Source organism: Phalaenopsis equestris, unplaced genomic scaffold, assembly GCF_001263595.1.
Source record: "Phalaenopsis equestris unplaced genomic scaffold, ASM126359v1 Scaffold000421, whole genome shotgun sequence".
In the NCBI taxonomy this organism is placed as follows: domain Eukaryota; kingdom Viridiplantae; phylum Streptophyta; class Magnoliopsida; order Asparagales; family Orchidaceae; genus Phalaenopsis; species Phalaenopsis equestris.
In genome coordinates this window covers 981507-997564 of record NW_018164862.1, presented here as the reverse complement: position 1 = coordinate 997564, position 16058 = coordinate 981507, and the positions used below count along the sequence as shown (strand labels likewise).

The 16058-nt window shown below is 35.7% G+C and overlaps 2 protein-coding genes across 4 annotated transcripts in view; one reads left to right on the top strand and one right to left on the bottom strand.

Annotated features, from left to right (window-relative positions):
* LOC110027268 (protein TRIGALACTOSYLDIACYLGLYCEROL 5, chloroplastic) overlaps positions 1 to 5226 on the top strand; it is a 16633-nt gene extending 11407 nt beyond the window's left edge. Inside the window, exons 2-5 of one of the 2 annotated variants that reach the window (XM_020728619.1) lie at positions 3816 to 3873; positions 3957 to 4001; positions 4390 to 4410; positions 4823 to 5226. In XM_020728619.1, the coding sequence (XP_020584278.1) occupies positions 3834 to 3873; positions 3957 to 4001; positions 4390 to 4410; positions 4823 to 4989 (273 nt within the window). In that variant the 5' untranslated portion in view covers positions 3816 to 3833 and the 3' untranslated portion in view covers positions 4990 to 5226. Of the gene's footprint in view, positions 1 to 3815; positions 3874 to 3956; positions 4002 to 4389; positions 4423 to 4822 lie in introns of both variants that reach the window. The other variant, XM_020728618.1, reaches the window with a different exon arrangement.
* A 1219-nt stretch (positions 5227 to 6445) lies between these two features.
* LOC110027272 (probable esterase D14L) overlaps positions 6446 to 16058 on the bottom strand; it is an 11572-nt gene continuing 1959 nt past the window's right edge. Inside the window, exons 3-4 of one of the 2 annotated variants that reach the window (XM_020728623.1) lie at positions 8790 to 9121; positions 6446 to 6682 (exon numbers count right to left, since the gene is read on the bottom strand). In XM_020728623.1, the coding sequence (XP_020584282.1) occupies positions 6675 to 6682; positions 8790 to 9121 (340 nt within the window). In that variant the 3' untranslated portion in view covers positions 6446 to 6674. Of the gene's footprint in view, positions 6683 to 8338; positions 9122 to 16058 lie in introns of those variants that run through there. The other variant, XM_020728622.1, reaches the window with a different exon arrangement.

Here is a 16058-nt window from a genome sequence, read left to right as displayed (position 1 = left end):
TATATATATATATATTGTTGACAAATTAGGGCGAAGAAACATAAGAATCGATATAATTTCAGAAGAACACGGAGAGATTTACGAGGTTTGACAAAGATGACTACATCATCGAGAGAAGAGCAGCGATTTCCTTTCAATATTCAGAAAAGAATACAAAATACAAGATTCAGAATCTTCCTCCCATAGGTTTACAAACATGATATATATATATAACTCTATAGTACAATATGTAATTACTTAAATTACCTCTGTACCAAACCGCGAGGTGTTGTCCCTGCACCCCCAATTCACATAATGAAACTCCCCCGATTGGATAGATACTTCCGCTCGTGGGCTTCGCCCGCTCCAGCATCTGCCCCATTTATGATATATGAGCCATACCTAACAAATCTCCACTTTGACGAATATACAACCCCTTAGGAGAAATATATCATGGAGTTTCTTATGCACAAATGCGGGTTGAGCCATCACGCCGTCTAATAATTGCAAACATTTAACAAGTTCAAACAATGCAAGAACTTGTTGATAGTACCTGACTTTGTCAACATATCTGTTGCATTTTTATCGTATGATCCAACAGAGTGAACTACATCTATAACTGTACTCCCCAACAGTTTATAGATATTATTTGCAGTTAATTTTTCTTTCATCACAATCAGTGCACCTTTAACAATTCTAATGGTTTCTCTATCCTCATATGTTTTAGGAATAAAACCATTTCTATGTAAAGTGCCCAAGAAAATTAAATTCTCCTTCAAATATTCATCCTCCATGGCATCTGGTTTTGCTGTCCGCAAAATTTTCAAGTTTCCCTGTTGAGCCAGCAAATCTTTCACTCTTGTTTGTCACAATCCGAAGTTAACAGTTCCATCGAACGTCACCACTTCGAATTTTATACCATAAATTACCATCTGAAATTTATCCTGCAACAAACTCCTCTGCAAATTCCTCTGTTGCTTTTTCAAATTACTTGAGCCAGAAATTGTACTCTCTTTGATCCTGCCACATTTTTTAAAATAATCTCTTAATTAAGTTTCCCCTAATTAAATATTTTCCTTAATTATGTTTCCCAGAAAAGCAACAGATTCTTTTAAAAAATTGATTGAAATATTCCCTTAATTAAATTTTCTTAATTAAGTTTCTCTTAATTAAGTTTTTCAGAAAAACAGCAGAATCTTTCCGAGAAAGCATTGAAATATTCCCTTAATTATGTTTTCTTAATTAAATATTTCTCTCAATTAAGTTCTCCAGAAAAGTAACAGAATCTTTCTAAAAAAGGATTGAATTATTCTTTTAATTAAGTTTCTCTTAATTAAGTATTTCCCTTAAGTTTCCCAGACAGTCTTTTTTCTTAAACTTCTAAGAAAAGCTCTCATTTTCTTCCCGAAAAGCTCAGCATCCGCTTTCCAGAAAAGCTCCTTTTTTTCCTTCCAAAAAAGCTCTGTTTTCATTCTCAGAAAAGCTCCGCCTCCACTTTGTAGAAAATGTTAGATTTCCTTTTTCGGCTCCAGCGCGATTCAATGATTCACGCCGCCATGCAAACTGCTCCTCCGCGCAGCTTCAAAAACTAAATCCCGTGAATGCCTCCCACGCGAATGTTTACGTCGGCACTAAACTCCTGAGCGAAACTCCTCTTGCGAATTTTCGCGTGCAGCGAGCTTCTCCCGCGTTTTAGAGGGAATATTCCCTTTGGTGGAGATGAATGGTTCCTTGATTCTCCTCCGGCGAACCGCCTTCAGCTTTGCCTTTGCAAACTCTTGTGTTGGCGGCAACCTCCCGCGACCAATTCTTCGTGTCTCCGACCGTCAACTTCCCGCGAACGCCTTCGACTTCGCCTTCACAAACTGGTCCTCCCGCGCGATTCGCGCCCTTTGCGAACTCCTCGCTGTCTGCTCCAACAATCTGCTGCGAATCACCAAAGTTCTTCGCCGAATCGTTGAAGCCCCGAAATTCACCGAACTCCTCTGCCCTAGCCGCCAAATCTCTTTTGCCAAAATCTTTTTTATTTCTACGCAGTCAAAATTTTTCTTCTCTGCCCTCGAACTAGGTTGTGATACCACTTGTTGATCCACTTGTTGATAAATTAGGGCAAAGAAAAACAAGAATCGACACAAATCCAGAAGAACACACAGAGATTTACGAGGTTCGGCAAAGATGTCTACATCATCGGGAGCAGAACGGTGTCTTCCTTTTCAATATTCAGAAAAGATTACAGAAAAGAGTACAGAATACAATATTCAGAATCTTCCTCATCTAGGGTTACAAATAGGGCATATATATATAACTTCTAGTACAATATGTGATTATTTAAATTACCATGTACAAACTGCCGGGTGTTGCCCCCACACCCCCAACCCACATAATGAAACTCCCCCGATTGGATAGATCATTCTGCTTCACTCCGCTCGTGGGCTCCACTCCGCTCCAGCATCTGTCTCATTTATAGTATGAGCCATACCTAACATGGTGCCTACTCGGTCATGATTGTCGTTGATTTCTCAAAAATGTTTCATTTCATTGCTTGCAGAACGATATTTGATGCATTAAACACAGCTAAGCTCATCTTCAAAGACATTTCGGTTGCATGGAATTTTAAGGAGTTTGACATCCGATCATGATGTTAAATTTATTAGGTTTTTTTGGAGAGGATTATGGAAACATTTTAGATCAAATATTTGTCTAAGTGCAACATATCATTATCAAATAGACGGACAAATAAAGGCTGCGAACTGCCTTTTGGGTATGATGATTCGTTGTGTGGCTAAAGAAAGATCCAAGCAATTGGAGGGATTACTCGGGCAGGCAGAATTCATATTCAATTCTGCGGTAAATGGATCCATCAGCCATTCTCCATTCAGCATTGTTTACACCAGGGTCCTAACCTTATAGTTGATATCACCATCCTACCTAAGCCTAAAAGTCTGAGTGCCACTAAATTGGTAAATGCATCAATTCAATATTTTGTGAGGTAATGGAAAAAGTATACTATTTCCTTACAATATTATAAGAATCAAGCTGATAAGAACCGTAGGTTGAAGACATTTGAAGTTAGGGATCTAGTGATGGTGCGACTCCACAAAGAAATGTTTCCACGGGGCACATATTCCAAGTCGCAGCTACAGAAATTTGGCCGCTTTCCCATTCCAAAACAAATAAAAGACCATGCTTGTGTGCTCTCTTTTCCGTCAGATTTAAACATATATTGTACATTCTATGTGTTTGATCTACATAGAAACCTTCTAATGATGGAATTACACACCTTTTAGAACTCGAGTCGAGTTACTCTTAGGCGGAACTTATTGTCTTGAATTACATACCTTTTAGAATTCGAGCCAACTTATTGTCCCGAGATATCTTTGCGCCAAACTACCAAGACTTTAGGGAACCTCATAATGGACTGTAGAATGAGTGGCTTTGAGTTGAAGTTGTCTAGAGAGTAGAAGCTCTGTATAGAGGATTGTCTATCATTAACATCCTAAACCAAAACCACATGATGGTTTTTTTTATAAGTTTCTTAACCATACTTTTGAAAATCATTCTGATCATCACTGTTAATTATGATTACTATCCTCTAAATTTTTATTTAAATAAATTTTATTAGCTAATCCCATTACATGTTTGGATTTTCAACTCGTGAAGCACAAGTCTTTTTTATGTTTTGTGTTAATCAAAGCTTTAATATCCTTTCCAGAGGACATTAAACAATGTTTGTCCCAGATCTAAATTTCATCTTTATATTTGTCCCCATTAATACCAATATTATATTTTTGTTCATCCAAAATTGACATGGCTCATTGTTTCACCAAAAATTTCAGTTTTCTCTATTCCAAGACATGGTGCTTACAAATTTCACCGGCCCTGGTATTGGTTTGGGTACGTTTCTTAGTCAAATCATGCATGAGTGCAGCACTTTTCGAATGGGGTGAACTTATTTGTTGTGCATTTCTCTATATCAGGTTTTGGAATTGGTTGCGGTTTTGGAGTTGGATGGGGTTTTGGAGGCCAGTGACTCTAGCATATTTCTCTATTATTTTTGCTTTGATAAAGTGTGACTTTTATCATTTCTAATCACTTACTCCCACTTTGTTAATTTTTTTGGATAATTACCATGATATTTAAGTTGGCTCTTTTACAAGACAATTAAAGTTTGTTTGAAAGAGTCTTAGTGACATTATATTGTTGTATAATCAGGCAGACAGCATTTTTCAAATGAATTGTTTTTAAGGGCTCTCAACCTCCCTGTTAAGATTAAAAAAGCTAAAAGAAAAGTTTAGAACTGCTTTTTTATCTTGCTATCTCTTCATTCTCATTTCTTATATAGATAGGGAGAATGCTGTGAATCTGCTTATTTATCATTTTCTGTGCTCATTTCTACTGTGCTTTCTGTAGGAATGCCGCTCCCCATATTAGGTATGGGCGTAGGTAGGCCTTCGCTCCTCCTCACTTCTTTATTATATCTACGTACCACACAATTCTTATGTATTTATATGTCTAACACCCAAAATTTGATATTTACACTTACAACACTTTGGTGACCTAAACATATGCATGAAAATGTGTTTTTCATATTTGAAAAGTAGTGATGGTAGCATTTTTGATGTGATGTTAAAGTTTGGAGTGGCATGCCTGTAAATATGATGGTTTAGGTGTTAAATATGTAAAAACATAAGAATTGTGTGGTATGTGCTTAAATTCCCTTATCTCTTACGCAGGTTTTTAGATATGTAAAAACATAAGAATTGTGTGGTATGTGTTTAAATTCCCCTATCTCTTACGCAGGTTCTCACTAATGATTGGACTTCCTTTCATTTTTGATCTGAAGGTGGAGGTTGTGGAGTAGGATTTGGCCTTGGGTGGGGATTTGGAAGTGGCTTTGGTAGCCAATATAGGAGCTCTAAGGTCATATTTAATGGCATCCAATTTGATGAAAAGGGTGACAATGATAAATCAAGTGCACAAGCTTCCTCCTCGAAGATGGTCGAAAAATGACATTACAGCAAAAGTGCCAGGTTTTCTGTAGCAAATTTTTTAGTTTGTCTTGTTTTCCTTTTCTATCAACTAAGATCTTATTACTTAATAAGTAGTTTCATGCTGTGTTTTGATGCTACAATTTTGATGAATTTGTTAAAAACTTTGCTGAATCGACACCAAATGAAAATTCTAGTAAGAGCACAGTGCTGATCTCTGTATGCGATATGGTCAATTCAAGAAAACTTTTTAGATGTCTTATGGAGTTTAATTAAAATTTTAAAACGATGTAAATCTCTTGTTTTTTTTTCTAAGTCTCTTGTAAGTTCTGATTTGGGTCTCCATTTGAGTGCCTGGGGCTATTTCTAACGTACCAGAAACTAATGTCTTATCTCCACTTATTTCTACATATTTAACATCTCATTCTGTCTCATTTCTCAATGTAGAAATAGGGAGATAAAGAAATTTCTTATAGAATGTTTTAGGGGTAACCAGTTTAATCCTATTTTTCTGGAAGATTTACATAAGTGCCACTCAATTCCTTGCACATCTAACAACTAAACTTCAATTTTTACAAACTTCAATTTTTACATACATGCACTTCAATTTTTACATACATGCCACCTTACTTATGCATGAAAAGGTTTATTTCACTTTTAAAAATTTAAAATACTGGTATTTTTGATGTGATGTGATGATTTGGGGGGTGTAAATGTAAAAAGAAAAGCTTAGGTGTTAAATATGTAAATACATAGGAATTGCGTGGCATGCATGTAAATGTCCCTTTTTCTTCTTGAGAATGCTCCTGGATCTGTTTCGCCCGTCATCATTGTTTGATGGGTTTAGGTTGTCGATTGGGGAGCAACAAAGATTATACTCTATTTATGTTTGAATGAATTGAGTCCTGGTTTTGTAAATAGTAAGAATGAGTGGTTCAATGTGTAAATATCCAATAATGTGATGTTATCCAGGAAGGAGACCCAATTTTTCATTTAGAACTTGTAGGATTTATGTACATTCTGAATTGGCCATTCCAATGAAGGGATGTTTATGCAACCTTGTTCTTCTGACTTGCCCAAGGTAGCCTAATATAATGTTATTGCAACTAATATGATGTTTTGTATGACTTCTAAATGCAACTGATTTGATGCATTGTGTGATTTCATGTAGAAAAATTGATGTTTCCATTGATCAGATATGATCAATTAACTTAATAAATTTCTTTATTTAAATGTAAATATGCAATACTAGATTTAAAACATGTGCAATTGCTAAAACATTGAAATATTTGTAGAACTTTCGCTGGGAATTAGAAACACAAAGTCAAGGGGCAAGGTTAATTTATTTCTTCACTATTTATCAAAAGTAGTACAGAATAAGTCAATATCAAATTTTGATTAAATGAAATGGAAGATTATACAAGATTGAAATTATAATGTAACAAATTGCATGCTTTAGAAATAAAGGTTCGTAATATTTGAATAAAAATGAAGAAAAAAACACAAGCAATTCATTATATATTTCATTAAAAACATCTTTGTATTAAGAATTCGGTGTGGACATATGTGCAACGAAGCAAGAGACAGTCCAGATCAGAGATTGTAGGCCGAGCGAACCTTCCAAATGTTACAAATGTTACAATTGAAGGATGTGCAGAATCTCGAGCAAACTTCTTTGGCGTAGAAAAGTTTCAGCAGAGGGAGAGATCATAAAGCTGAGCTCCAAAATAATTCCAAACCAAATATGATCAAAAACACGTGTTATTAGCTTCTCTAAAATAACTAGTATAGAATAGGAGAATTGCAAGATAAGAAAAACTAAGTAAAATATTTTTAATTTTGAAAGAGACGAATAAAATCTTTAATAATAAATTCATTTAAATAATTTATTATAATATTTATTGTCTTAAAGAATAATAAAGTTTGTCATTATATCAATTAAATTAAAACATTATAAATTTTATTTATTTTGCATAATTACTATCTCCTAATGACTGAGAGGAAAATTTTATAAGATGGTCGTCAGACCTGCAATGCTTTATTATGTATAATGTAGGCCTTTACAAGGGAAGCATAAAACAAAATTAAATGTTGTTGAGATGAGAATGCTTAGGTGGATGAGTGGCACAACACTTAAAAGACAAAATGCCAAATGAATATATCCATGATAAAATTGTTGTGGCTTTGGTGGAGGACCTCGCGGGCAAGCTTAAAAGAGAGTTTTCTTAAATGATTTGATCACATTAAACATCGATCATCTGATGATCCAGTTAAGAGAGTATATGTTTTAGCTTCGACTGATTTTAAGAAAGGCAAATATGAATCAAAAAAAAGATTTGGACGTTTTGTATAAAAAGTGATCTTAATCTATTATAATTAAATAAAAATATGACACTTAATAGGAAATGAAGAAAAAAATTTCATATAGCCATCCCACTTAGTGGGATCAATTGGGGCATTTACATACCTGCCACCCAATTCCTATGTATTTACATATCTAACACCTACATTTTACTTCATTTATCTCAAATCATTCAAATCACATTAATATATATATATAACCATTTTAATTTTTAAAAAGTAAAATACAACTTTTCATGCATAAGCCGGCATGTATGCAAAAATTAAACTTTAGTTAAGAATCGAGTGTTATGTATTTAAATCTTCAAAAAATATATATATACTTATTCTCTCAGTGAACTAATAATAATAAAAAAACATTACAGGTAAAATTTACAAAATACAATTCAAGTATTGCAAATCACACAAAACGGTAACCTTTTCTCTTGAGGATGCCACTGTGTATATATATATAAAAGCATGGTCGGAGGCTATTATACGAGCTATGCTCATTTCTCATGCACCTAAAAATTCGAGTACCACACCCTACACTCGGGAGGAATCAAATCTCAAATCATAGGAGACTTACAACTGACAAGCAGATGGCTGAACAAGTGATCTGAATATGTGGCCTGTGTGTGTGTGTAGATTGATTTATAAACATCAATTTCTCCACACAAAAAAAGAAGTTATTTAGAGAAGAAACCTAAAGGTGAGAATCCACAAAACGGTAACCTTTTCTCTTGAGGATGCCACTATGTGTATATATATATATATATAAGCATGGTCGGAGGCTATTATACGAGCTTATGCTCATTCCTCATGCGCGTAAGAATTCGAGTACCACACCCTACACTCGGGCGGAATCAAATCTCAAACCAGAGGAGACTTACAACTGACAAACAGATAGCCGACCAACTGATCTGAGTATGCAGCCTGTGTGCGCGTGCGTGCATGCGTGCGTGGGTGTGTGTGGATTGATTTATAAACATCAATTTCTCCACAAAAAACAGAAGCTATTTAGAGAAGAAACCTAAAGGTGAGAATTGAAAGATAAGATACAAATATTGTTTACACTACAAAAATAAACAAACTTCAAGCGAATTATCAAACTTAAATGACTAAAAATTCTAGGGCATTTACATACATACCAACCAATTCCTATATATTTACATATCTAACACCTAAACTTTACTTTCTACAGTTATTCCAAACCAATCCTTCAAATCACGTACAAAATATCTTCATCTAAACTTTTTCAAAAGTGAAAAAAGGTACTGTGGCATGTAAAAATTGAAGTTTAGCTGTTAAAATGTATATGCATAGGAATGGTGTATTATTTATGTAAATCTTCCAAAATTCAAAAAAATTAAGATTCAATATCAAACCTAATGTGCCTGAGAAGAACAGGAATGACAATTTCAGGAGAACTGAGCTGTGGTAGATGGCCTTCTGAAGGCATAACCTCAACAATGGACTCACCTCCAAGGTTCCTGTGGAGGTACTCCGACACGAAGACCGGAACGGCGAGATCTTTGGTGCTCTGAAGAATGTGGCAGGGGACAGTCACTAGGCCAAGAATGCTTCGCATGTCGCTCTGGAATATGGTCTGCGCAACGCTGGCGGCGATGTCGGGGCGGACATTAAAGAGGGTGCGGCTGAACTCTTGAACGGCGACGGAGTCCATGTCGCTGCCGACGGCCAGAGGAGCGAAGCCGGAGACCCAAGCTTTGTAATTTGCTCTAATAGCTTCAAATAGTTGGTCCAGGTCTTCCTGCTCAAAACCACCGTAGTAATCAGCATCATTCAGATACCTGTTAAAGAATTATCACATTTTGATTAGCAAGCCAAAAAAAAAAAAAAAAAAAAAAAAAAAAAAACCAACGTGAGGATGTGAGAAATACCACAAATTGATCAACTGTGGCTATTGCCAACAAGAGATATAAGCATCATCTTCTCCAATTTTTTTTAGGGAAATTTACATTGTTACGACACAATTCCTTTATATTTACATCTCTAACATCTAAAGTTTGATAGTTACATTCATAATATTTTGGTGTCATGAACCTATGCGCGGAAATGTCTACTTCACTTTTAAAATTAATAGTAGTGGTTTTTTGGCTGTGATAATAAGTTTAGACTGTTATGCATGTAAATAAAAGAGTTTAGATGTTAGATATGTAAATACATAAGAATTGTGTGTTATATATGTAAATGCCCCGTTTTTTTAGTTCACTTTTACTCGAAATGAATCACAATTATGAGTAGAGGCAAAATGCTAGGACTCACTTTAAATAAATCCATTATGAAAAGATTCCATGTAATTAAAACCATACACAAAGCTCTCTCACTTTAGCTGTCCTTTGGAGGATTTCTGAACCAAAACTAAAATAGACTACGACAATTATAAGATTTTGTCAATCTCTTCAAGCATGTTTAAAATCCATTCACAAGCACATAAAACTTTAAAAAAAGGTATGATATGTGTGGCTCTATCAGATGCCTTAAATAGCTCTAAATTTGTTCTCTTATAAGCACACAAAATATTTCAACAAATCTAGAATCATGAGGTCTAGTAGATGTTTACGCATCAGGGAACCCTGAAGAAGGTTGAAATTGTCTTTTGCCGGGTGGATGATTTAATCACTTTACTTTTAAGCATCGACCATCTGATGATCCAATCAGGAAAGTAGATGTTTTAGATTTGACTTATGTTAAGAAAGGCAGAGGTAGAACTAGGATGACTAGGGCTTATTGTATAAAAAATGATCTTAATTTACTAGAACTAAATGAAAATATGACACTAAATAAGACACAATGGAGAAAAAAAAGTCATGCAGCTGACCCCACGCAGTGGGATTAAGGCTTTGTTGTTGTTGTTGTTGTACTCTTACATCTCCTCAATCATCAATAATTCAACCATCTCTACTAATAACATCTATGACTATTTAGATATATCATTCAAGATATTTAACTATAGCCCACAACTCTTCATTACGCATGTTCATCATTCGATTATCAGCTAGTTACTTAGTTATCCTCTCATATCCCAATTGTGCATTCGGTTCAAATAGCTCTTCCAGCAGGTCATCCTTCAGCTTTGTAGCTTTCTTTATGGACATCTCAATTGAAGAGCACTTTTGCATCCTTGACATGTTACAATTGCATTACTATATCAAAAAAATAAAAGGAGCACAAAAGTCCTCCTCAGGAATTTACAAAAGGAGTCATATCTTCTAAAATAAGAGAAAAAAAGGATGTTGCACGTTTAAATTCAAAACAAATTCCCTTTGAAGAGCTATGTGAGTCCGACAATGTGATGATCTATTACCATATCTAGCTATGTGTTGAAATATGACTTGTTTGAATTATAAGATGAATGCAAAATCTGGGCTGACATGTAAATTTCATGCAATTGTGCTGCTGCTTGCTGATTCATCAAATTCATGCATTTGTTTGGCCAACTCTCTTGCCTTATTTCCTTGAACCTTAGCTTATTTTTGGCATATTTGTGCTGCTCCTTGCTTATGCTTGGTCGAGTGCCCGAGAAGGGCATATTCACTGCCCACAAGGAATGGCTTTGCATATGCTTCACTACTTACCCACAAGGAATGGCTTTGCATATGCTTCACTACTTACGAGTCAATTAATCAATTCATCTTTTGCGAGCCTAGCTTTAGTCAGATTATATTTGTAAAATTAATCCCAAACCTACTCAACTTAATGCTCATAAACACCAAAGCATTAATCAAATTATGTTTGCAATATTAATCTCAAACCTACTCAAATTGATGCTCATAAACAACATGGCATAAGGGTGTAGATCCTTGCTTTGTCATTGTCCTTATATGGGTATCTCAGAAGAACGGCATGGCAATTTCTTCCTTAGGCCCATTCCTCCAAATATGCACCTCTAAAGTCAGCCTCTCTCTCAAAGGGCACTCTTCTCATTTTCTCAAGACACCTTCCTCGACATTATCTACAAATCCGGCTGAATCATCTCTTCTGTGTATCCCTTTCCTTTTAAAACTCAACTATTATCACCTTTACCATATTTTTTAACAAAGCTTTCTTGTTGGGCTATGCCTCCCTCTTCAGGCCTGCTTTGGCAAAACTTATGGCAGCACATGCCAAATGAAACTCTTGTTATGCGAAACAATGCGGAAACAAATAAATTCACACAACAACAATCAAAAACAAAAAAATTTATGTCGTTTGGCATTAAGTTGATTTACTTACGTCCACGAGGAGGGAGATTTCACTAGCACTGGATGGGAAAAAGAAAAAATGCTAGGAGTTATAACTCACACTTCTCACCATACACCTCTCATAAGTCCCGAGTCTCTTTTATAAAGAAGGACTAGGGTATACAAGTAAACAAATCCAAAAGAAAAAATTACCCCTAATACAATCAAAATCATAAATACAACAATCTTCATCTCATCTCTTACTTCCAGATAAGTGAGAGATGACCGATGAGCTCCAAACTCTAATTCACCTGCACCAAGATAGTTGCCTATACAACCCCCCTGTCGAAGAGATCCAGCCTCGTGTAATTCTTCAAAATGCCCGACTGGGTAATTATTAATTCACACAATAACAATCAAACACAAAAATTTTACGTGGTTAGACATTAAGTTATTTCGCCTATGTCCACGACGAGGGAGATTTGACTAGCACCGGATGGGAGAAAGAAAAAAGCTAAGGGTTACAACTCACACTTTTCACCATACACCTATCATAAGCCCTAAGTCCCTTCATAGAGAATGACTAGGGTATACAAGTAAATAAAACCAAAAGTCAAAATTACCCCTCATACAATAAAAGCCATAAATACAACAACTCTATCATAGTTGGATCCAACGAAGGTCATACATGTATTTCAAGTTACACTAGGAACTCAACAAATTTGCCAAAAAAATTGGATGAAAAAGCCTCCTCAACAGTTTGGCTTAAACCCTTGCTTCATCTAGTAACTCTACTTGTTTGTTGCCACAGAGAAATATTTCTTCTTACAATCTCCTAGACAGAAAAGTCTCGACTTTTAGTTGGGAAAAAAATGCATTCATGTTGCTCATCGAGAGTAGGGGCATAAAGTTCCGATCCTCACAGTCTCAGGAAGTTGTTAGGAAAAAATGTCACCAACCCACAGATCATGGTGCACATGTTTAGCGTGATTTGCATATGGATCATGTTAATTCTCTCCAAAATACTCACAAACTCCAAACTCATTCGCAGTCATCCTTTACATCAAGTAGTTCATGACAATTACAATTAGAATTTTGAGAAGTAGAGCAGGTCATAGGAAGAAGAAGGCTACAAGAAGGCTAAGTCAAGCAAAACATGGAATACAATGTTCGTGTTCTTCTTCCACCCAAGTCTAGACCGCATGCATGTTGAAGAGACAAGATAATCTAAATTATTCGACATGTTAGCCATTCATCACATCTTTATCAAACGCCATTGATCTGCTCAAGTTACCTTAAATCGGTTTTAATTTTCCCAAATCCTTTAAATTTAGCTACTATCTTATCCAAGTGAATCATCAATTCACTTCTCTGCATTTTATATATTTCATGTCCTGGCTCATGAACAATTTGAGTGTTAATTGGTAAAGGTCACAAATCAATTTACTGGCATACAAAAGTTTTAATTGGTTCGCTCAATTTAATAATTTGCATTATTTTAACTTATCACTCCAGGTCCATTTTAAAATTTGAAATCACTTGAAAATCATAAAATACTGATAATTCAATGGTGGGGCTTAAGCGGTGTTGATGTGGCCAAAAATGATTTTAAATGGCATGCGTTGTGGAGCCATACGCTCCTAGTCATGCAAGCTCATTTTCCAATAGCCTAATGTAATATAAGCATGTAACACATAACACATACACTTGGAGATCTTAGGACAAGTGGTGGATAATGGCGATTAAATGTTATTGAATTCTTGAAAGGAGTGTCTGTATTGCCAAGAAGACACTAGGGACGTGAGGGATCATTATGCCAATACACATGTGGCATCTTTGAAGAAAGAATAAGGAAGCATGTGTTAATGAAGACGTGATCTCCACATTTTATTTGATACATCGAATGGGAAGACGTGATCTCCACATTTTATTTGATACATCGAGTGGGTATCTGTTGAGAAAATTAGAGCGAAGAAAAATAATAATCGACGCAAATCCAGAAGAACACAGAGATTTAACGAGGTTCGGCAAAGATGCCTACGTCCTCGGGAGCAGAGCGGCGAGTTCCTTTCAATAATCAGAAAAGAGAGGCAAAGTAGTTGCCCCATCAGATAGTTGGCATTGTTGATAGAGTATAAACCTATGGAGGAGACCAAGGAGCCAGAAATCTTCAAATTTCAATGCTTATCCACAATGGGGACACCTCAGAAGTTCAGGAGGAATGAGAATTTTAGGTGAATTGTCAACTTGATAGATCTACATTGATGTTTGGTGGTTAGATGCCAGGGATCAGCTTCGGATACAAGCCCCCAAAAGCTGGATTACTAAGCGGTCAAGATTGACTCTTGTTAATGTAAAGCAAAAGTCAACAAAAAGCGATCTCAATTGTCAAGTCTTTCCAGTTGAACTGTTTGATGATGCTAGCTTTGCGAACTAGAAAGTGGCATATCACATCTACGTTTAGAATTTGCTTCAAAAAAATAAAGATTATAGTTAGTAAAAAAATAAACTAAGCCATATCCACCACACCACCCAAAGTATACTTGAAGTAGCGCAAAGCGCACCATGGCTGCAAATAAGCATTTCACTATGCTTCCAAATGTGTGCATGATTGGTACAAATAACATGTGATAAAAGCAGAAATTTTTAATACTCCTTAAGATTACATAAGAACTTCATAATATACTGCAAATGTTTGAAAAAATAAAGGTGTGCTGATTGGGTCTTGTTAACCTCTGCTAAACCCTATGCACCTCATTATTTTTTTTTTATGATGGACGGCCATATTTTACAGTCCACCCCAGGCTGATAATGTGCCATGTTGAGTGGAGCCCGGTTAAATAAATAAAAATAAAATAAATTGAGAAATGGTGTTAACTGCTCCCGCCTCCCCTTCCATTACGCGAACGAATTCCGCTCCCGATCCCCAAATTCGCGATTTGAACCCTGCCTTTCGTCTCTCGTGCAAAAACTGAAAAACCACTGCTCCTCCCGCCCCTCTCTCGCGGAAACAGAAAGCCCCCTCCGTCTACGTCTCCATCTGTGGTTCGATTGAGAGGGTTCCTCTTCGGCAAGTGTTTTTCGCAAGATTTGTTTTTGCGTGCTTGGCAGAAGGAAGAAGAAGACAGTAGAAGAAGAAGGTTGTTCTTCTTGATTTCTTCTTGGTGGCTCTTGACAGACGAGAAATAGATTATTTCTCTTGACGTATTTCTTCTTCATCTTCGGTATATCTCGGTGTAGAGAGAGAAGAGTGAAGAATCGAGAGAGAGAGAAGTTTCTATTGTAATTGTCGAAGAGATCGACTGGTGCAATCAATCTTCTCAATTAATAGAATCCTCTGCAACTCCGTGGATGTAGGCAATTTGCCGAACCACATAAATCTGTGTGTTCTTCTCTGATGTAATTTTTCTCGTTCTATTTTTCACTTCATCGTCGATCGTTTTAAATTTCATATATATACCACAACATGTTATTCGAGGCGAGCCTCAAACTCGGAGCACCAGGGGACTTACGACACCGCTACCAACCAAAGTGCCAACCAGTTCGCACGATGCATTTTATTTTTTTTATTACTTTTTTTTAAAAATATAGGCAGTTCAGTTAATAGGACCAAGGTTAAATTCTCAAATAAAAGTACTTACCAAAATCAAACTGCTCAAAAAGACATGTACCACAAAAACTTTTTCTTGCAATGCATCATCACTGAAATAGTTCACAATATTGAAACTTTGGAGTGCGAAAACCCTCTCCATGGCATTTATAGATAGAGGAAAGGGGGAGTTTTGCTCAAAGATATGATACTTATGATAGCAAGCGAGATAAAGGATAAAAACCTGAAATAGTATTTCTATCTTTAAAAAAAAAGTCGAAGTGGAGACACCTCCTAAAAACACACAACTTTTTTTTTATTGATTTTTAACTCTTTATTTTATTTTTCATTCCTTTTTTTCATTTTTGAGTTTCTCTATCTCTCTCTCTCTCTCTCTCTCTCTCTCTCATGCATAAAGCTTTCCATGAGTCCCATACAGTTAATAGTCAATTTATGCTTTTGCCAACACTTATATCATATATTCCTTCAACAATTATAAGCATGTTCATGAACAAGGCTTCATTTCATCAGACATATTTCAATATGACTGTATATAGTGTCCAACTGTTTTACACACAATTACTTCTTCAGGGCATTTACATAAATACAGTCCGATACTTATGTATTTATAAATCTAACACCTAAACTTTACTTCTTAAGTTTATAACACTCGAATCTTTCAAATGACATACAAAATACGACCTTTTTCATGCATAGATAAGATGACATGGTGTAAAAACTGAAGTGTAGATGTTAGATATGTAAATACATAGCAATTAAGTGGAATGTATGTAAATTTTCCTACTTTCTGTTCCACTAATGTTTATTCCAAAAATCAGAAAATATACATCGACCTGACATCAGATTTCAGAGTCTTTCTTATGACTGTATTATTCATACTGGAGATTCTACAACCCAATCTCTGCTACTTATCCCATTGTGGCGGCTGCCAATAGCTACAAAACACACACAAAA